At 37.1% G+C, this 23,244-nt stretch overlaps 1 protein-coding gene across 1 annotated transcript; it reads left to right on the top strand.

Moving 5' to 3' along the window:
- Positions 1 to 59: 59 nt before the first annotated feature.
- On the top strand, positions 60 to 22,973 carry KIAA0586 (KIAA0586 ortholog; the record flags this gene model as incomplete). Its single annotated transcript, XM_029086683.1, has 16 exons — positions 60 to 254; positions 2,145 to 2,224; positions 3,624 to 3,693; positions 4,192 to 4,258; positions 4,942 to 5,119; positions 6,281 to 6,514; positions 7,063 to 7,228; positions 7,687 to 7,866; positions 8,892 to 9,012; positions 10,424 to 10,568; positions 12,298 to 12,339; positions 13,888 to 14,114; positions 15,058 to 15,130; positions 15,453 to 15,728; positions 16,167 to 16,341; positions 22,752 to 22,973. Coding segments are annotated over 16 exons (2,451 nt in total), but the record flags the coding sequence as incomplete, so codon positions are not given.
- Positions 22,974 to 23,244: the final 271 nt, after the last annotated feature.

Genomic DNA, 23,244 nt, shown 5'->3' with positions numbered 1-23,244 from the left:
GGCCGTGCTCATCCACTCCACTGGTGTCCGCAGGGAGAAGCCGCTGGGAGCTGTGACAGCAGCTGGTGGCCCTACGACAAAAGTGAAGATCGCTGTGAAGAAGCTGCGTGAAGCCGTTTCCCCCCGCCCGGCAGCTGATGTGGCTTTGGCTGGAGACGGAGCATCCCGCGTTCCTCCAGCCCGGTCAGCAAACGAGGCTCCCTGCGATGGGGTCACCCCCGGTACCCCTGGTACCCCCGGCAGCGCGGCTCCAGGTGCGTGATTTACCGTGGGCGGGTGTTCAGCTTAGGTTTGCCGTCACATCACTGTGTTTTTAGTCCTGTACTAGTTTTATAACCGAGGGAATAATTTTTGTTTGCTGGCACTGGACGTGTCAGCATTTTTTCAGCACTTTTTCAGCATTTTTTCAGCACTTTTTCAAAAGCTGTGTTTGTTTCTTTCTTTGTTTGGGGTTTTTTTGTTTATTTTTCCTCGTTTGTTTGTCCTCAGACTTTGTTTTTGTTTTTTTGCACGTGAAAGGCAGGTTGTGCAGGGTAAGGTGGTGGTCAGTCAGAGCCTCCTCCCTTAACAGAACTCCATTCTTCACTCCAGGTTCCTAACCCAATTAAATTAGGCAGTTATCTTCATCAGAAAAATCATGACTGTAATAATGACATTTTGCAAATAGACTGGGCAGGAAGGTTTTAGGCAGTGTCAGAGGATGAAACAGAAGAAGAAAGTTAACAGGAAGAGCTAAAGAAGACAGTTAACAAGATTGATGCCTTTCCAGTCTGTCCCAGTTTTTAATGCCATTTGTAGCTCATCTTTTTAGACACATCTCTTCAATTTTACACCCAAAGTGTCATCAGCAGGCAGATCTGTGCCTAGCAGAATATTGCTCCTGCCAACAGACAGCTCTGAGTGTTCCCAATATTTGCACCTCCTTTGTGTTTTCATGGAATTTTGTGAATTATTTTGTGGTTCTCTACTAGAAGAGAGATCAAAAGTATTTTAAACACTTCTTTTTTAAAGATGATTTTTTTCTGGAGAGCTTGAGCTAGTAGATGTTTGAGCTCTAGCTGTACAAGCTTACCTTCTTAAAGGAGTGTTTATTGGATGCTTGAAAGGTAAAAAGTATTAAATACAGGCAGTAGGCATTCTGAGAAAGTCATTTAGCTCTGCTGGTTTTTTTATTTGCAGAGTTTTTGCAGGTTTTCTGGACAATATGAGTTTAATTGCTGATCAGTTAAAAAATTATTCAAAAAACTTTTAGGAAAAGCCAGGTTTTCCTGCTAACTACCATAACTTTAAATTTTACTTGTCAAAATTATTTTTCTTCCCTTGTAGTCTCGGAAAAGCAAACAAACAAACCTTACTCCTCCTAAACCCCACTTGCTCTACACAAACAACATATGCAGGTCAACTGCCTGTACCAACAGAGCTCACATTGATGAGTAAACAAAATGAAACAAAGAAATTGCATCATTTTCTGGAACTTCTTAAAAAAACCTCTTTGTAGTAGTATTAAGTAAATAATTTTGTCTGTCTTTACTAGAATTAGACTGTAGGGATGTACCATATACTCTTCAGATTCAAAACTGACACAATCTGTGCTGCTTCTCAAGTCAAACAGAATATTCCATTTTTTTCTGTAATACGTATATCAGTTACAGTCTTTGGAGTTTGGGGAGGGGATTTTAGTCTTTTTGGGGTCAAGGTTCAAGCAGCTTCAAAAATGTTATTTTTATAGTGTTAGGAAGACAGACAAGTCTCTGACACAACTAAAATATGTACTGTCCTCAGTGTCCTTCTTCTTTAAGGTGCCTTATTGTATAGTTATAATTGTCTCTCTAGACAAGTAGCTTTCAATATCCCTGTGGTCTTTAAGACTTGAATTTGAGCTAGAGATTGTTGATTTTTTTTAATACTCTGTTTTCCAGTGACTTTTTCAAATGTTGTAAAACAAGTTTATAATCTAGGCTGACATAATTCATTAACATTTGTAAGCTTTGGCGTGGTGTCTCTGGTCATTTTTGTTGTAAAAGTCATTGCATTTCGATAATCAAAGCTACAGGCAGAGGAAAGGTTGAGATTTGGGTTAGTCAAGGTACAGTGAAAATGCATAGAAAATTGTTATGACCACAATAAAACTGCTTTTATTTTAGGAGCCTGGAGTGATAAAGGACATCCAGAACATCTGCTTTCAGTAGAAAATTCTACAGAGCCCATGTTTTTGTCACAAATGGTAAGAAAAGTTACTGTTGCTTCTTGCAATCCCAGACTAAGAGAACAGTGTTTTTCTCAAGAAGTTGTAGCTTCTGGAAAAGCAGAGCAAATCTTTGGCTCAGCTCCTGCACGATAACTGTGCAGCTGCTTTCCTCTTCTCCTTAATGTGATATTGATGCTGAAGTTGGCTTTGTTTACCTGTTGCATAGGGCCTACAAGAAAGCTGGGGAAGGACTTTTCATAAAGGCACTTAATGACAAAACAAGGGGAAATGGGTTTAAGCTGAAAGAGGGGAGGTTTAGTTTAGATATTAGGAAGAAGTTCTTCACTGTGAGGGTGGTCAGACACTGGAACAGGTTGCCCAGAGAAGCTGTGGCTGCTCCTCCCTGGAAGTGTTGAAGGCCAGGTTGGATGAGGCTTTGAGCAACCTGGTCTAGTGGAAGGTGTCCCTGCTGATGGCAGGGGGGTTGGAACTGGATGATCTTTAAGGTCCCTTCCAACCCAAACCATTCTGTGATTCTATAAATACCAAGGTATGGTTTTAAATTTTAGTGTAATTCTTCCTTTGGAAAGGTGGTTACATACAGCATAATATTTGTTAGAAAAACTGGAAATTTTTTGTAGTTTTTTTTCTCTTTGTGTCATAGATAATGAAATGGACATCAATTTGTATGGAATGTTTTAATACTTACAACTAAAATGTTTCTCTTTGTGTCATAGATAATGAAATGGACATAAATTTGTATTTCCTTGTGATTTGTTTGTTGTATCCTACATACAGTGGAGACTGGTCTCTAGAGCATCTGTGCTGTAATTAGCATGCATGAGGATAAAATTAACCCGTGCTGTGAAACGATTGCACCAAAGGCTCTGCATGGCTCAAAGCAGACCTAGGGAGCTGAACAAAAGTCTCAAATAAGGTTAAATAAGAGATTTTTACATTCCTAACTTGGGTTCTGTGATTCCCCACAGACTTTGATTATTCATGGATTGCACTTAAAGAAAATTCATCTCTGTCCCTTCAGTTCTTCAGTGTTAGGTGTGCTTAATTCTGTGTGTGTGGCCAATCCTGAATTGTTTGAGATGAGTAACTTGTATAAATTTAAACATGTGTAGTTTCACTACTACTTCTTTGTCCATAAGTGAGGAGAATACACTTAATCAGCACTTAGAATACTTACTTTTACTTTGAATTGTGTTTCTATTTTTTTTTTGTCCCTAAAATGTCATGAGAGTTCTTGACTGCAAAGTCCAGATGATTCTGTGGTAGAAGTCTTAACATGTTTTGTTCCAGGACCTTGTGTTAGTGTGTGGAGGTGCTTCCATTTGTGTATTCAGCAATTCCATCTGCTTCTAAAGTGTTGGCTACTGATACCAGAGGCTTTGACATACACTTTTCTGCTCCTCTTGTTCTGAAGGATTATCCTAGAGAAGCTGCAGTACCAGAAGATCCTTCACTGCTACTGGAAGACAGCAGAAGTCCCGAAGGTAAGACACACTGATGTACTGCTACAGCCCTTGTTTTTGTAACAAAACTGATTAATTAGAGGAAAAGGGAGTTTTAATTTTGTCTTAGATATTTTTCTTTGGCATAGAAATTTTTCAGGGAAAGTATTAAAAAGTTTCTTTGATAAAAAGAGGATAATTGTGATTTATGTTCTTCAGTTTTGCAAATTTTACTTCAATCTTGCTGGCATTACACTAGCTTTGTAGGTCTTGTGATTAACTGAGAGGGATTTCTGCCACTGCACCAGAAATTTTAGATTCCTTTTGCTAATTGAACTCTTCATGCCTCTGAAGAGAATATTTGGGAATGGGTAGAATTTGGATGCATTTGCCTGTTGGGAGTAATGTGGTTTGTTCAGGCAACAGATTCTTCACAGCAAAATTGTACATGTTGTTGAAATAACGCTTTGTGTCTACCTCTAAAATAGATGTTTTGTGTCAGTCAACCCAACAAAGTTTTTTTTATGTCCTTCCCCACAGATTATGTTTTTATTTCTCAATATGCTACTGGTCAGAAAGAGGCTTTGAGAGCAGTGTTAAAACAAAAGTAAGTATATGTTGTTGTTAGTGTCTCAGCTGTTCTGTTTCTGTGCATGTTACACTACTATACTGCTACTTCAGTTTCTGCCAAAATGTGTAGCTGGTAAGGAAAAAGTGTTCTTCAGTGTTCTCTGTTAGTGTTCTTTTTCTGTCTACGAAGATGTTTTCAAGTTATTTCATCATTCAGAGCTCACTGGTGAATCTTGTTTATTTTACATATTTTTGGTAATGCCTTTAGACTGTTTGAATTAATGATTTAATGATACAAGAGTCAGGTAAGATCTGCTCTGATAGATGGTTTATTTCATGCCAAAACCATGTAATATTTTTAAAGACAGATAAGGACACGTAGTGTTTATCCATGGGCTGGAAATCTTGAAGATCAGAAATTTAGTTGGACTTTGCTACTAGTACATTGAACTTTGCAAAATATAGCTTGTAAACAAATTCTTTGTTGTGGTTGCAGTCATCACAGGAAAATGCCTTTTATATTAGAATCTGTAACATAATCCTGAGAAATTTTTCATGTCATGATAAAAGATGAGAATAAAATTGTTTCTTAAGTGTCAAGAGCTTCAAGGAGAAATGCTTATATAAATAGTGGTATTAATGCTACATGTGGGAAATCATTTGCTTGGAGGGGATATGGGGAAAACAATGCTATTTACAGGGACTTGTTTATTTTTGTAGAACTCAAAATACTCCTGTACTTAAGGAGGTGAAGGTACAGCTCTTAGGAAATGCCTCCACAGAAAAAAAGGAAAGTGTTTGTCCTGACAGCAGGTCAGCACACAGGGAAGCTGATTCTGCAACAACCATTGCAGCAGCAACTGCTGCTGCAATTGCTACTACAGCTCCACTTCTCAAAGTGAGTAAGTAGCTTGTGGTAATCATAGAGTGTTGTGAGTTGGAAGGGACCCACCAGGATCATGGAGTCCAGCTCTTGCATAGGACAATCCCAAGATTCAGACCATGTGTCTGAGGGCCTTGGCCAAATGCTGCTGGAATATTGTCAGGTTTGGTGCCATGAGCACCTCCCTGGGGAGCCTGTTCCAGTGCTCCACCACCCTCTGCCTGAAGAACCTTTTCCTCATGGCCAACCTCACCCTCCCCTGGCACATCTTGTGCCATTCCCTCTGCTCCTGGTGTTGGTGGCCAGAGAGAAGAGATCAGCTCCTGCCCCTCCTCTTCCCCTTGGGAGGAAGTTCTAGACCACGATGAGATCTCCTCTCAGTCTCCTCTTCTCCAGGCTGAGCAAACCAAGCGACTTCAGCCTCTCCTCACGTGGCTTCCCCTCTAAACCCATCACCAATTTGATGTCCCTCCTCTGGATACTCTCTAGTAGCTTCAGATCCTTTTTATCCTGTGGTGCCCAGACTGCCCCCAGTGCTGGAGGTGAGGCCGCCCCAGTGCAGAGCAGAGCGGGACCATCCCCTCCCTTGCCCGGCTCGCAGTGCGGTGCTGGATGCCCCCAGGACAGGTTTGACCTCTTGGCTACCAGGACACACTGTTGGCTCATGTTCAACTTGCCATCGACCAGAACCCCCAGGTCCCTCTCTGCAGGGCTGCTTTCCAGCCTCTCCTTCCCCACTCTGTGTGTGTGTCCAGGGTTGCTGTGTCCCAGGTGCAAAATATTGGTAATATTAGTTCTTTGTCTCCTTAAAACAGGAGATGTTCTAAGCAAGCCTGAAATTGTTTGTAGTAGAGCCAGAGAGACCAAACGTGTCTGCTTACCGTTTTCTGTGCGTTAGTCATCTCAGACTTACTGACCAGTATACCAGAGAGAACTAACTTGGAGTTGGCTAAATGGGCAAATGGGCAGAGACCATTTGTTTTATCTTTTAGAAGTATTGCCAAACCTCCAAGCCTTAGGGCTAACTAGTACTTTATTTGCATCTTTTGGGAAGCAAATAATTCCATGATGATGGGAAGGATGTTTTGTTCTCTTAATGCTTGCACCTCTTTTGCAATAAGGTTTTTTTTCCCTTCCCTTCCCTCCCCCCCTTTTTTTTTTGTGCCTCTCTTGCAGGTTCAAAATGATTTGGAAGCAAAAGTGAACTCAGTTTCAGCATTACTTCATAAACTACAGGAGACAGACAGACAACTGCAGCGTGTGGCCGAACAGCAAACAACTGTGAAGACTCAACACGAGAAGCCCCACTGTCATGAAAGAGTCAGTGAGCTTGAAAAACAAATGAATGCTTTCATGGTGCAACGGATTCAGCATTTAGAAAAGTTGCAGGAGCAACAAATGAATATTCAGGTATCTAAGTAACAATGCAGAAGCTTTAGCTTAGTAATTTCTTCTCTATCTCAGTGTTAATGTTATAATAATTTGGATTATATCTTAGTATTAGAAAGAAAGGAAGATCCAGTGGCAGCACATGAGCTTAGAGCTTTCTGGGAAAAGTTTTATTTCTGATTCTGTCCCAGATATCCGCTCCCCTCCCAGCCATAATTTTTTGTGTCTGTGGAAAATAGATGCAAAAAATTGTGAAATGTTCTTGTTGCCACTGAGAAATTGTTTAGACCTTTGTTAATTGAATAAACTTTCATTTAATAAGTACCCAGTCAGACTAAACGTCTAAGAAGAGTTCTATAAATTGTTTCTTTGGAGAGTCTTCCATGCTTTTTTGAAAGGTAGAATAATGTCCAAGCACGTCTGTGTTCTGAGGTTGTTGTAAATTACTTTTCTCTCAAGTAACATGGCAAAATCCAATTAATATGATTACATGACAGGTATTCATGTTTAGAGTTTTTCTTGGGAAACTAACTCATCTATCAGAAATACTTTGTAATTTTGTCTCTTAGTCTCATCTCATTAGCTCTGCAGTCAACACGGGGGGCCTGCAGCAAATTCATGTACCTTCCTCCAGTCTCATGATGAAACAATCTGAGAAGCCAGAACGATTCCTTACTAACCAAGTGTCTTCATCTCAGAGGGATTTATTTCCTACTAATGGTCCACCTGCCCAAGGTGAAGAGAAATTCTTAATATCTTACTTTCAGTGTTAGTTTTTCATTAGTTTTGTTTCCATTAATATTGGATTGTAAAAATCACATCATTAACGAGTATTTAACATTTCTTCTGTGTAACTGATTTTATTGCCTAATATGTTCTGTAACATATACCACTTATTCTGAAAATGTTCCAGTTTAAATTAAAGTGAGAAATTGGTGTTTACTAACTGCTTAGTCTGGACCAAGAGAGACCTAAACTTAACCTAAAATAACTAACTCATATTATTTTTTTTTTGATCCCTTTATAATAGCACTTGTAAGTGTGAAACTTCCTTCCTGTTTACTTTTCTAACTAGTTCTGTAATGTTCTGAATTTTTGTGGAAAATTCATAATGTTGGTATGTTGTTTTTTTTTTTTTTTCTAGATTTGTTTTCCTATGAAGAAATTTGTTAAAATTTAAATAATGTGTTGTTTTTTCCCTGAAGCATATTCAAGCCAATTTCAAAGTTGTGGCACTCATACACAAAAATCTCCTCCAAAGACACCAGTTCCTCGGAGATATGCTCCAGAACCTGTGTCAAAAAATGTGAAAATCTCAAAGAAAGAAAATCCTGTAACAGAAAAGGAAAATATTCCCAAATCTACAAGTGAAGGTAACATGAGTATGACACTCCTGCCCTCCACTGGTGTGGATAGTATGGCCTGGGGATTACTTTGTGTAATTACTTTGTCCTCTTCTGTTCTGAACTGTTGGGTTGCTGGCACTTTAAATACATATATTCAGAATATTTGGAAGTATGTTTGAGAAGGATTAAATTTGTGGTTAAGTCACTTACTCTTAACTAACTAAAGACTCAATGACAGTAGAGATCTAACCGATAGCACCTGAACATGATTGCTCACTGAAATGTTTTCTTAGATGAAAAATTGAATGACCTTTCATTGTCAAGTTTAAGGAAGATTATATAGAATAATGAAAAACTTGGAATCTGCTCAATAACTTAGTCAATATCATTGGTTGAATTGATTGGTTTTTTTCCCCCCACAAAAACATACCTTCTTAGCATCTCTAGGCCATTGTAATGAAAATAGCATGTGTAATGCAAAGGAAGTAATTTTCCATTTCTCCTTTTGATCAGTTTAGTGACATGAAACTCAATTTGAAGATTTCATCAAAAAATAAAGCATCTTTTTTAGCTGGTTGTGTTTAGAATTATTTGAGGATCTAAGATCGCAGAAGAGCATTTAAAAGATCCAGCCATTGGACAAAATGCCTGTTTGTGTCTTCATCAGATTCTTCTCTGATTGCTGCTTCTGCCTCTTTTTTACAAAGCTGTCCCATATTCCTATTGTTCCCTGGGTCTGGGAATAAATGAAATGAGACAAAGGAAGAACAACTCCGTGACATAATGGAGAGAACATTTCTCTGTGACTCAGTTAATTGCCATCACAGTTTCATTCATCTGTTTTCTGACTTTGCTAACATAAAGCAGTCATAGTAAGATAGATCAGTGTGAATGATTTTGTGCTACTTGTCTTAGCTGAAGTAAATCTATATTTTAAAATCTAAAAGTTATTTTTACTATCCTTGGTGAGTATTATATAATAGTGAGATGTCTGGAAAGGAAAAGGAAGTGTTAAATATATTGAACAAATTTAACTTTATTTTTTCCCTTAGGTGAAGGGAGACTTCTTGAGCATATTCTGAATTCTCAAGAAATGCCACTGAGGCAAATGGAGTCTTCTAAGAGGGCAGCATTAAACAGTAATAAAATGAGCTGGCATTCTGAGAGAGACAGGTAAATAGACCTAACAGTCCAAAATTGAGGAAGATCTTTTGTTTGTTTTAGTAAAACTGAGAAAGGTATGTTAGATATTGATGGTGTAATAGAGTCATTGTCATGGTCCTTGAGTCTGACAAAGCTGTGCTTGAAATAAAGCCCTGGAGCACTGGTACTTCTGTGCTACTTTTGCATTTCTGTCTTCCTAAAGGTCGATGAAAGGTTATTGCTAAGGCTGGTTCATATCACATTTCTCAGAGGTCAGCAGGTGTCACTTGGAGTGCTTTTCCAACTTCTGAGTGTGTTTCTTCTATTGCAGCAGCTTGTGGAGTAGTGAAAGGAAGTCAACTATGTAGGCATTGTGTTAAAGTGGAACTGCCCTTGACAGTGAGACTCCAAGCTGCCTGCTTATGGGAACACTTTGTTGGGAAGAAGCAACACCAGCCTAACAATTTCTAAGTTCTAGAGTGGGTGAGGAAATGTTCTTAGCCATCCAGTCTGAAACATTTTCTGCAGGCAATAATTTGATGTCATAATTTCACTAAGATAATGAGAAACAGCTACATAGATGCTGTCTTATTTATGACAGTATAGACAAAAATATTAATTACTTTAAATGGAAAGGTCTCCAGAGTTTAAATATTGCTCTGTTAGATCAGAATTTTAGATGTAAAATTCTCTACTCCGCTCTTGTAAGGCCCCACCTGGAGTACTGCACCCAGTTCTGGAGCCCCCATCACAAGAGAGACCTGGAGCAGCTGGAACAAGTCCAGAGGAGGCCACCAGGATGGTCTGAGGGCTGGAGCATCTCTGCTGTGAGGACAGGCTGAGAGAGTTGGGGCTGTTCAGCCTGGAAAAGAGAAGGCTCCAGGGAGATCTTCCAGTACCTGAAGGGGGCCTACAAGAAAGCTGGGGAAGGACTTTTCACAAGGGCAGTTAATGACAAAACAGGGGGAAATGGGTTTAAGCTGAAAGAGGGGAGGTTTAGTTTAGATATTAGGAAGAAGTTCTTCACTGTGAGGGTGGTCAGACACTGGAACAGGTTGCCCAAGGAAGTTGTGGATGTCCCCTCCCTGGAAGTGTTGAAGGCCAGGCTGGATGAGGCTTTGAGCAACCTGGTCTAGTGGAAGGTGTCCCTGCTGCTGGCAGGGGGGTTGGAACTGGATGATCTTTAAGGTCCCTTCCAACCCAAACCATTCTGTGATTCTATGTAGTTTCACTGTTCAAAATGCAAGGATACAGCTCAAGGTGTTAAATGGTAAGCAAAGAAAACTCAATAACCTGTCTTTAACCTCAGGTGAACAAGCAAATTCCATTTTAGATAAAGGTTTGGTATTGTTGCACTTTAAATTCATGCTCAAAGGTGGCTCCTTTCTTGGACCACATGAAGAGCCATGAGACTTTTAATCGAGGGTGTTTCTCCTATCAGGCACACTGCTATGCGTACAGACTCATTCCCTGCTTTTGAAACCTCCTTCCAAAATTGCAGTTCAATTGAGAAAACAGTGAAAAAAGCAGATGATTTACTTCAAGACCTCGGCCAGTTGAGGAGAGAAATGCATGACATGCTAAAGGTAATGTCCATGTTGTCAGAATGACCAAGAGTTTGAATAAGGGGAATAAAAAATGTGGAGAAAAACTTAAGAGGTCTGGTATCAGTAAAAGTGTTGCCCTTGCTTCTGCCTCTGTAAAAAGACTGACAATTGTTTACAATTACTTGAAATATTGCAGCTTTTATATGTGGAAGGGCTTTGAACCTGAGTGATGTCTCGATGAGTATGCAGTGGACTAGACTGTAGAGGCTCTTACTGCCATTCTACTAAACATAAAATAGGCTAGAAAAATGGGGTTTTTATTTGTTTGTTTTAAGGTTTCAGATATTTTCAGTGCCTGTTCTCTGCTGGCTGTCTTCCTGTGATACTAGGCCTACAGAGCTGGTGTAACAGTCCTGTTTGGGAAAGAACAATGTTCTATGCAGTCACCTTCAGGGGTGACTTAAGCTATTTTCTTTCTCATTTTGCCATTTCTTTTTGTAATTAGTGCTGTTTCTAAAGAATTGCCTGATATACATCATTGTATTGTTTCTCTTGCTAACGATTTCGTACCTTTGGTACTAAAATGGTTCTGTTCTGGCAACATGTAACTTGTCTCTGGCTTTTGACAATTGAGACTTTTATCTGTTTATATCCTGGTTCCATGTGGAAATAAGGTATAATTGATCATTTAGCATTTAGCTTGTGCTGTGGTCCTCTCTGTTCTTATAAATGTAAGTGCTGGGAAAGAAGAAACACTGAATATCTGCAGGTTTGTGAATTGACTTCAACCAAAAGCTTTGGTTGTGTTGGCTTGTTTCTGTGGTTGAAGGTTTCAGCTTGCTTATTTACCTAAAAATATTTTGCATTACATGCCAGTTATTTGGTGCTGTATCTTTTTAGCAAACATAGCTTAATCTGTCATGTCTTAGAGTATAGCTGATGGATTGTTTCACAGATTTTTGTAAGATATTTGTGGATTGCATGTTTAACTGTTCTTACTGGTAAGAGAACAGATGCTGTGTGCCCCGTTTATCTTGCAAATATTTACTTATTGCTATTGCTAAAAACCTAATGGAGTAACATACCTTAGTATAGGCAACAGAACAGGGTGAGGTGGGAGAAGGAATGGCAGGTGGGAAAGACACCCTTGGCATAAATGGTTTGAAATCTCTACTTTCATATGAAAAAGGCCAATAGGAAGACAGAGATGATGATATTAGGAAGATATTAGGAAGAAGTTCTTCACTGTGAGGGTGGTCAGACACTGGAACAGGTTGCCCAAGGAGATTGTGGATGCCCCCTCCCTGGAGGTGTTGAAGGCCAGGCTGGATGAGGCTTTGAGCAACCTGGTCTAGTGGAAGGTGTCCCTGCTGATGGCAGGGGGGTTGGAACTGGATGAGCTTTAAGGTCCCTTCCAATCCAAACCATTCTGTGATTCTATGACTTCAACAAATGTGGAGTTGAGTCAGTTAGATACTTACCTATTGACTTCTCACAACTGAGAGATTTGTAGAGTTGAGAAAATAAATGCTTGGGATAAATAGCATGTAGCTTTGTCACACAAGCAAATGAAAGGCCTGAATTAACTGAGATGGGTTGAGATGGAACAGAAGGTGGTGCTCTAATCCAGAGGAAGCGTGCAGTGAGATTTAATAGTTCACAAGGAGTTCATTGTACCCGTTTAAATTGTTCAAATATCTACTCTAGATTTTACCATGACAGATGCGTCTTTAGATAAGTTTCAACAGCTCTTCTTCTGTCTTTCTAGGAAGCAAATTCATGGAAATCAGACATGAATGATCTTATTAAGGTATAACTTGAATTTTTATGTTTTTGGTTCTTTTAAATACTGTAATACTGAGGTAACACTACAGTAATTATTCCATACCTGTATTTTTTAAAAAAAAGTTGCTATTATGTACAGATTACATTACTCAAAGTAAGATTTAACTTGTTCTTTGATTTGTCTTATTCAATCTTTGTGAACTACCTTGGGGGAATAATACAAATGTCAGTCAGAGAGCTGCTGCCTCAAATCATAGAATCATAGAATAGATTGGGTTGGAAAAGACCTCCAAGATCATCAAGTCCAACCCATGATCCAACTCCAATTACTATATCATACTTTATATTACTATAAATGGACATATTGTGGACTGCTAATATAATTACCATTGCATGATCTGGTTCTAATTGGCAAATCTACATCATTTTACGTTTGAACACGTGTCTGCATGTCTTACATTTTCTGACAGATCTCACCTGCCTTCTTGAGCTAGTATTTGCCAAAAAGTTTAATTTTAAAATGAAAACCTAGATAAAATTAGTAAATAATTTGGTATATTGTCCTTTTCTCACCAGGCAAAACCAAAATCATGGGATTAGTGTGTTGATTTGTGTTTTGCTATATCCATTGTGCTTTGACAGTATGCCTGTTAGAACATACATTTTTGTTTAATTGATTTGATAAAAGAGTAGTAGCCTTAAAGACAAAACTGATTTGCCATCTGTGAGATGTTTTTTCTGCTCATTCAGTTGATGCTTTCAGAATGGATTCAAGTTGGGGTATTTTGTTTTGAGATTTCTTTTTCTTTACATACATTTATAACTTTTAATTTTTTTTTTTCTTGCTTTCTGGAAAATGAAATACTCAGGTGTGAGAATGAATGTGAGAACTATAGTTGTATGGCTCCTTGTTTCCTGTGTACTTGTGTCCCTTCTTTTTGTATTTAGCAGCTAATATATGCTTGATTTTTATTTCTATAAAAGGGAATTGCAAAGTAAAAGGCTAATAGTTGCTTCATTGTTTCTTAGGAAAAGTAAAAATCAACAGAAGGGGGAGAAGATCATGATGCTCTTGTTATATAACAATAATATTTTGTTGTTAAGAAATATTTTAACAATATTTTATTATTGTCAAAACTTAAGTATATTGCTCAATGTTTCTTGGGACAGATTGATGCCAAATGAGTGCATGTATTTACAGGACTTTGGTTTTTATTATGCATTTAATTATACTAAAATTCTGTTACATGGAGAGAGTTGCATGTGATACCTGCTTCATGTATCTAATTGACATCTTTTCACATGCTTATTTGCTTCATTATCATTGTTTCTCATACATTTCATCATTTAGCATTTGAGATCTTTTGGATGAATTTAGATTTGCTTGATTTTTAAATGTATTTGCAATGTAGTGAATGTTCTTGAGTAACTGAAGTTGATAATGGTACACATGGATGTTATTTCATATGCTGGGCCTTGATTTGATAATAGATTAATAAGAATTTTGATCAGTATGTAGAAAATTTAATTTCCAATCTCTAATTAAAAGCTAGTGGTTCTGTTTCCATTGTAGTCAAAAAACGCTCCTGTTGCATCTGATCTTCAAGTACATCATCAGCCCAGTAAGCCATCCATCCTTCAAAATGTTAAAGTGCCAAAATCTATACTGAGGGATGCTGAAAGGATTTTGAGAGGAGTTCAGAACAATAAAAAAGTTCTTGAAGAAAATTTGGAAGCTGTTATTCGTGCAAAAGATGGGGATGTCATGTATACTTTTATTAACGCCTTGGCTACAAACAGGTTAGACCCCGTTACTCAATGCTTTGTGTGACTACTCACTGTATGTGCTCACCTTTTATCACCTCACTCTCATTTTTTGTAATTCCATGCATGGAAGAACTAGTGCAGTTCACTGAAAAAAAGTATTTATTGTCTCTTCTTAGCAATCATTAGATAATTTTCTTGATTTTCAAGTATTTTTTGACCCTCCTGATGTGAATTGAATTTTCTGATAAGTACTTGTTACTTCTTGGTAAATCTGAATTCTGAGACTTATCACTTGGACAAACTGCTTTGTTGTCATGACAAGGAGGCATTTAGCATTTTGTAGACAAACTTGAGTTACTAGTAAAATTAAAGAGTAATTTCATAATCCAGAACAGAAAAGGCTTCATAAGCCTGTAAATGTTACTGAATTAATCATCCTACGGCAGATCTTTGGCTTTTGAACTTTTACTTCATTACTTGTGTTAAATACTCCTGCTTGAACCATAATGAAAGTTTTCCTGTTAAAACACACCTTAATCTCAGAAGATAACTATTCTCTTCATGTAAAGACTTTTTTCAGGAATGATACCTGCTATCATTATCTTTTAGAGGAAGTAGTAATTTTTGTCATCTGCTTTTGTCTTTTGAGTTGGAATATTTTTGTTGCCTTGTTTTTTTTCAGTTTTTGATCAAAATAGGAACTGACACTTACTTGTAGATGTTTGTAACAGTGTTAGTACATACCATTGCAGGGGGCTGGGGTTTTCAGGTGGCAGTGTGTAAGAACAGATCCAGGTCTGGGAAACTCAGACAGTGTCTGCTTAGTGCCTTTTGGAGACTGTGGAGGTACATAATCTTACTGTCTCCGGATTCTTAGTTTCTCTTTTTATAGTGTTTATAGGTCACTACTTTCCCAGGAACAAATCTGTGCAATTTAAGAAGCACTGACCTAAAATAGTTCTTTCTTCTGTTTCAGAGATGTATTGGAAGAGATTCGTATCAGAAAGACTGTGGATGACTGGATTAAGGCAATCAGTGTAGAAATCCAGGTATGGCTGGGAAAAAAAGAGTACAGGTTTTTACATTATATTTTTCCACCTTACATTGTTCTCTTATGTCAAGAGGTAAACATGATTCACTCACAACTTGGAAACAGGAGAAAACTGCTAATTATTACTAGCATGTAGTATGCTATAATAAAATATTTACCTCTATTTTAAAACTTTCTTTGCTTAATGAAAATCACTGGTCACATTTGCTGGTTAACATGAAAAACAGGCCATTTCTCAAAACTTCAAAGTTATCCAGAGACCCTTCTGAGAGCCTTGAAGATAAAATCTCCTTTTTATTATGTTTATGTTTTATCTTTAGGCTGAAATGTCAAGAAATGATTCGGAACAAGTGAAATATGATCAAAAGGTTCCATGGATCAGGAGAGCCCAAAACATCAAGGCTATGAAGACCGGTAAAGAAATTAAAGCAAAAACTCAAAAAATCCAAGGATGCTCAGCAAAGAAGCCTTTATCTGCACCTAAGCCATTGCAGAAGCAAGCAGAAGATAACACAAGCAAAGAGAAGTTTGGAACTTACTTTTCCTCTGAAAGTTTGCAGAGGAAAGAAAAAAGGGCAGATGTGAGTTCCCAAGGAGTTGGTTTCTTTTTTGGTAATGATTTCTATGCTGTAGATTGCTGTATTCATGTGGAAATTGGTTTCTATGTGTAACTGTAGTAATTTTAAATGAAAGTAACAGCCCTGTCCTGTGGATTTGTGTCGTCAGTTGTCCTTGTTTTCCTGTGCTGTGGAACCTTAAGCTAAGTGGGTATAACAATGTAGAATTCATTGTTGTGTTATGAATTTGTCTTACCCAGTACCTGCTATTTTATTTAGCTGTTGGTAAGCTTCTTGGACGTATTCTGTATGCATAAGTTTTCATATGTGTGCTTGCAATATTTACTGTTTGTTGCAGAACTTCTTACTTTTTTTCCTCTAGACTTTTGCAACACTATTGATGCGTTCAGATTTTCCAACATGAAGAATTGTAAATGACTTTTCTTGTGTGTGTGTGTGTGTGTGTGTGTATGTCAGGGACCTGGGAGTGGAAGTACAGTGGTACAAAATGAAGACTATCTGTGCCAAGTTTATGGGAAACCAATTTACCAGGGCCATCGTAGCACGCTTAAAAAAGCACCATATCTGAGATTCAACTCTCCCTCTCCCAAATCTAAACTGCAAAGACCCAAGGTGATAGAGTGTGTTAGAGGTAAGTAGTTCTTTGATGTGAACAAGGTGTTCCTTCCCAGTTTTGCTTCTAGAAATTCTTTGTATAAATGAAACTATTTAATCATAGATCAGCTGCTTTTCAGTTTAAAGCCTAAGCATCTGCAGTAGGGTGAAAAGATGCTCTTTTCAAAACACCAGTAGGCTTTCAGGTTTGCTTAGTGTGTATCTCACTTATTTTAGATTGTCAAATTCATACTTATTTCTAAATTTAATGAACATATTAGTGGTTTTTTTTTTTTTTTACATATTTCTTAAAGAACTGAATTGCTGGAAGTAACAACATAAGCACCTGAAAGCTTAGTGTGTTGAAAAACTAACACAGCTTTTGATAAAGGTTACTGAGATGTATTCTTCACGTCAGGTTTATCCAGTTGTGTCATTTAAATGATTGATTCATTTAGAGTTAAGAAATCTACTGAGATATGAAAAATAAGGAATCATGATATTTCTTTTTCCACCTCTTAATAAATGAATAGAAATATGAAAATTTAAATTGATGGGTGTGAAGATGACTTCTATTAACTTGAAAATATTGAAAGACATGGTAATTGGAAGCATTGGTTCAGTTCACTAAGTGCAGGTAACTCTTATTACTCAGGTCAGGATTAAATGTGAAGTATAACTTTTTGTGATAACTTGTTACAGTTATTTAATTGATTTATAGAGGTTATTAGTTGATTAATAATGAATTCCATTAATTAGTTTTGTAGGTGAAGTGTTAAGATCAGAAGATTCTGAGTTTTAAACCTATTAAAAATGTGTAAAAATAATAATTAAAAAGTGGAACTATATGACATCTGACATAAGATAAAGTTTATCTACACTTACCTGAATTAGTAGAAGGTAATGTTTGCTCTAGTGAAATTCATCTGTTTATTGAAAATCATATTAATGAATATGACCTTCTTGAAGGAAATAATTATAAGGTACAAAGACAAATCTTGATCAATATGGTTTATTTTCCCTGTTCTGAAATAAGTTAAATTTGTAACACACTCTAGTTTCAAATCAGTTCACGCTGTCAGTAGTGGTAATTCTTTCAAAGTACTGTCTCAAAGAGGAGTAAAAAAAAAAGGAAGAAAAAAGAAAAGTACCAGCCAACATATTTATGTGAAACAAGCAATGTGTGTGTATGTGGCACGGCTATGATATGATGTTTATTAAAGCTATGTAAAGCTGCTTGCAGTCAGGATTAAAACATAACACTGATACCCATCTTTGTGGAACTTGTATAGGAGAACAAGTGTTGTTCAAAGGCACAGTCTTTGTCCTATTTCTGTTTTAAAAACTAGTGTTTTTAAGAATAGACCAGTTCAGTGATTGCCAAGGTGCTTATGCTGGAGGTATGGAAAATGTAGGATTGTATTTGAAGTGGGTTTGCAGAAGAACTTAAGTTCCTATTTTCCTGTATTTCAATGGCCTTTTGTTCTAAATTTTCTTACAGTGGTTATGTTCTTGGAATTTGCTGGGTAACTTTTGTTGTGTTTTACAGCTGATTATCAATTTGGAATAGATTTGTCTGTTTTAACTGGATCTTTTTTATTTCCTAGTTATCTTTTCAAAACTTATTAGTTCTTAATAGAGAAAGTAAGTTTAATCTTTAATTCATCTGCCAAAAAACCTAATGTGTATTATGGGGAAATTTAGATGTCATTACTACTGTTATTTTTAATAACTAGAAATGCTTGTCATGAAGGATTAAATTTAGTCAAATAAATTTCCAAAGTGGTTGCACTTTGCTCTTTTCATTATGATTGAAGCTGTGGAGGAACTGCTCGTTCTTCCTGTTATCTGAGCAGAAAAGAGTTCAGTCAAGATACCACTTGCTTTTATCAGAAGTTGTTTTACACGTTGTAAGGAAGTGAAGAACATTGAAAGAAACCAACGAAACCTAACAGAGGTTGGAAAATCCAAGAGGAGAAAGCTGCAGTGGAGTGCAAATTAAAAAAACAAACAAACAACAAACTAAGGGCTTCTTTTTCTTCTCACTGCAGGAGAGTGAGCAGATTACATGATGAAAGATAATAATGGAGAGAAAGAGTGGGTTGAGTGTAAGAGGTAGTTAAAGAGATACTGGGCACACTCAAGTTAATAGAATGAGCATCAAAAATATGGGGAAATATTATTACCTCTATGCTTCTTGCACTTAGGCTGTTGTTACCCGTGCAGGGAGAATATACTTGGTGCCATCTTAACTGTCATGTTTTAAAAACGATGCCTGAGTTTTTATTATAACTATCAAAATAATATATTCTGTATGAAATAGATTAACCTGAGAAGGCAGTTACTTGATGAGATCATGTTTTTTAGGCCATTAAAATGTATGGTTTAAAACATATATATGTCTTTGAAGACAAGCACTGCTGTTTTGTTTTGGTTTTGACATTATGATGCCACAGTGGCAAATCCTTAAAGTAGTACAAAAATCTATTGTTAAGCTTAGAGTAGTCTTTATGTTATTTCCTGGCACTTTCTTACCAGTGTTCTGGAGCCCAGTTGTAATCCATGAAGAAAAAATGTTATTGGTGGAATGTATTTGCAATTCTCAAAACCTTCCTGGAAAATTTGGGTTATAAAATTCTAGAAGACTTTATTTTAGGAAGGTAAGAACTTAGTATATGAAAACTGCTAGTCTTGTTGCTTATATTTTTTATTTGACCTCTTTTGAACCACTTCTTTGTGAATAATGCCAGGATAGTCATTTGAAGGACCAGCATGATATATCACTCTTTTAGCCTACTGTCTGTGCTACACACTTTTAATTTACATTATTCTGTACAGATTTTTTTTTAATAAAATGTGTACTAGTAAGCACTTAGTGTAGCAATTTCAATGAAACAGTGACCTCTAAGAGTTGGATTGAGAACAGACACTTCTTTAAAAATATTTAATCAGCAGTTCTGCTTTTGCTGAGTCCTAAATGATATTTTTCTTCTATATTTATTGGGGTCTTGTCCTTTATAGAAGGTCACAACCTTTCCAGGGAGGCCAATTTCATCATTCCAGAAACAATGCCTTGTAAAGAAGCAGAACAAATGCCCACCCCCAATCTAATTATAAGAAGTAGGTTATTTGATACTAACTGTTTTCTGCCATTAACGTGTTTCATTCAGTAGTGTCAGTGAAATGTAAAGGTACAGGTTGTGTGCAGTTGCAATAAGTTGCTCCTGTGCTTTAGCTTGTTTTCTGTTGGAGGCAAATAGAAATGAAAGAGCAAAAGGTGTAGTGGATCCCTGCTGCATTCAGTCTTCCAGAACTCCTGCATGTGACAAATAGAGTTTAAAAGCTATTTGCTTGAAAACAGAGTGAACTCTGGATAGCCTTTACCCAAAGTGATTCTCTTCCAAGTCATTGAGTCATGCTACAGCAGTACAGCAACACGTGTGTTTGCAATAGTAAAGCTGCCATAAAATTTGTTTCTCCATTTCACATCAGACTGCAGTTACAGAAGGTTATGTTTTTGTCTCTATCTTGACAGTAAGTAAAATAAGACACTTTCTTGTATTTTTATCTAAGGGAAGAAAGGAAGAATACAGAATTTTTTTGCATGTCACTTACAAGCATAGCACTCCAATTAATATGTGTCCTATTTCCAAGTTTTCTGGTTTGAATGGCTTTAGACTGAAGTCACCCTTTGATGCTGGCATTACTTGTCTTTGACTCTTCTTATAAGACAGTCAGTCAAGCTGCTTAATTTTTTGTGCTTTCCTACATCTTTCCAATAAAATGGAAAAGTAATACTGTGTTTTACATGGGTCTCATGAAGACAAAATAGTTAAGTGGTTTTGAGGGCTGCTATTCTGAGAGATGCTGATATGGCAGGAAAGTATAAATAATAAAATTAGAAACAGATCCTTACCCCTCTATAGTAGGGGTGTAAATGAAAGGAAACAAAGTTGAATAATCACTTTAAAGCACCAGGTTCTTAAAAAAAAAAAAAAAAAAAAGAAAGCAATGTTTCTTGTGTTAGGCATGGTTAGTTCTTTTTTTCATGTATCTGCACCGAGATTCCCTTCCTGGCCTCGATGTACCAGGTGATAAAGGCTTAAAAATTATTGGAAGTCGTTGGCCTTGGGTTTGATTGGCTGGAAAATCCAGAGTTATTAAATGACTCTATTTTGTTAGAGCAGTCCACTGAGTTTGTTTTAAATTAGTGTTAGAATAAGGATGTTTATTTAAGACTGAAATGGCCATCTGGAGAGTCTCTTTTCAGTCGTTTTATAACTTTCTCAACCATTTTCTTTGCAAATAAACTGTAGTGACTAATGCTTAGTTTCTTCTGGAAAGTTAGGGAAAAAATGCAACTAACACTTCTATGAGTAAGAGAGCATTTCTAAAAAAAAAAAAGTTGGAATTGTTTTTTTGCATAATTTAAACTGATAAATATATGTAAAACCACCAGTTTTTTTAAAGTTAAGTTTAATTAAATGTCTAGTTGCTGCCCAGTGCAAATAAACTCTTCAGGGGGAAATGAAAAGTTGAAAGCAATTAAAATGAGGTGCTGTGTGTATACAGTACTTAATCATTCTTACTGTGAGAACCTTGTTTTTACAAGTTGGCGGTATTACAGATAGGTTGCCAATTTCTGCTTTTCCTCAAAAGTTCAAGGCCAGGGGGGACTGTTAGATCATGTGGTATGGCCTCTTCTAAATCACAAGCCACTGAACTGTATCTATTTATGTTACTGAGTCCAGTAATTTGTCTTTGACTAAGGAGCAGTTTTTCTGGCTAACTTATGCTTTGCACAAAGGCACGTGCTCGTCATTTAAAGACGTTAGAAATTCTGCCCTTAATTACTTCATCCTGTGGCTAGATACCTTGTGGTTCAAAAATAAATGGGACACTTCAGATTTAGTATCTGATTTATAGTAGGGCTTTGGCTTCAGTTTGCTGCTACTTCAGTTTCCAGGTGATTTTCCTTAAAAAAATGAAAAAGGTCTTTTAATGTCCAGTCTATTTTAATATTTACAGAATTGGAACTGAATGCAGTATTATCATATATGGAAGTCTTCTCCTGTTCCACCTCACTGCTGAGACATCTAAGGATTACATTTATCCCTTTAACCACAGCATTGTGTTGTGATTTCTCATTGCATTCCTCATCCAACATGACCTTAAAGCCTTTTTCACAGACACTTTTTTGACCTGTATTTTCGTATTGAAGAGTTATGACTTGTCATTCTTGTTTCTAGACTTATAACCCATAATTTGTGTGTACAAAAATACCACTTCTTGGGTGAATTGCCATACTTTCTTGTCTGCATTTGTTAAAAGTCACATTATCAATCTTTATTATCCCTAAATTTTATGATGGTTGACTTTTATTCTTCAGTTAATTAGGAAGCTATTAAATGTGAACAGACCTAAGAAGTGCTTGTTGCTATGTGTTAACGGGCTGTTAGTACAGGAAGAGGGATGGTTAGAAACAATAGAGGAGTAAGATGATGTTTTTTGGCTGTATTGAGGATACAGAGTTGGTTACCAATGTGATTCTTTGCAGGTTCATTTTCCTAACACCTACAAAACAGCAGCAGAAATACTTCTGTTTGATTCACAATTGTTGACTCTTTTCTGAGGGATGTTTTAGGCAGTTATCCATTTAGATTAAAGTTAATTTCTTTAATAAGAACCATTGTTTGCAACGAATATAGGTTGATTAAGACCTTGCATGACTGTAGAGTGAGAAATGCAACATTGCAATGAACTTTCTCCTCTGCTATATACTTAGGCATTGTTACATACAAATTACTTCTGGTTGGCTTTTTAACAATACATTTTCAAAATTGAACCAAAAAATCAGTGCTTCCTCAATATTGCGAGTCAAGACTTAGGGGTGTTAGTTGTGACTTTATTTTCCTGCAACAGTGAGTTGTTAAACCAGGAATTTCTGGATTTTACCTGTTCCTTTGAGTACCTGTGAATCTTGTGGCTGGAGACTTAATTGCATGTTTATCAAATTGAGGCAGTTACTCAGGTGAACAAGAGATCAGTTTGGCTGCGTTCTAAATCCTGTCTGGTTTTTGTGCCAGGCTTGCACGCTGTTCTAATGCTGTATTTCAGACCTAAATCATGTTTTCTTTCTTTCCTGCTAAATCACACATTTCATTCCAACCTACTACCATCCTTGTGTCCTCTTCTTCACATTTCTGTGCCTTTATTTGCTAGGCTCAGATGTTCAAAAATTGTAATTGTAGTTCCTTCATTGCTGTCAATACTGTGACATCTAACAGCACTTTTAGATTCCACCCTTCCTATCTCCCTCCCTTGCTCCCTCCATCCCTCAGCAAAAATTTATAACTCTTTCAGTTGAAGGGCTTAAATTAGTAGTGTGTGATATTATTCTGTTTGTACATGTATTGATGATGCCTGTTTTATCTGCTCTTGTTTCAGGTACAAAGGTAAAGTCAGCAAGAACACAGACTTCTCGCACACAGAAGATAGTGACCAGCCCTAAGAAGCACCATCCTTTATATGCACTTACTGAAGAAAATCAGTATCTCTTTAGTCCAAGCCGAGATGTACCTGTGGTCTGTGGTCCACTTGAAGGTCACCTAATTCCTATGGCTATTCCACTAGGTAGGAGCAAACAGCCTGTAGAAGGGATGTGTGGAGGTTAATTACTGCTCCTTATGGAAATACAACTTACATCTTGTTAAGGCAGTGACTTGCCCTGGCACCTAAGATTTGCAGCTGCCCTTCTCATGAGAAATCTACCTGAAGGAACAGTGTAAAATGTTCTGATTCTCTTTATTCTTCATGCTGAATGTCTGGCAGTACCCTGACAGAGCAATTACTTCTTTGGCTGTGCATACCTTCTTTGGTACACTTTACATTTCTAAGGTTCTTTTGTTCTAGCTTTAAGTTTAGTATTCATATATGAATT

The sequence above is a fragment of the Antrostomus carolinensis genome, unplaced genomic scaffold (genome assembly GCF_000700745.2).
Source record: "Antrostomus carolinensis isolate BGI_N321 unplaced genomic scaffold, ASM70074v2 scaffold4449, whole genome shotgun sequence".
Lineage (NCBI taxonomy): Eukaryota > Metazoa > Chordata > Aves > Caprimulgiformes > Caprimulgidae > Antrostomus > Antrostomus carolinensis.
The sequence above is the reverse complement of the archived record's forward strand: the minus strand, read 5'-3'. Positions and strand labels throughout refer to the sequence as shown.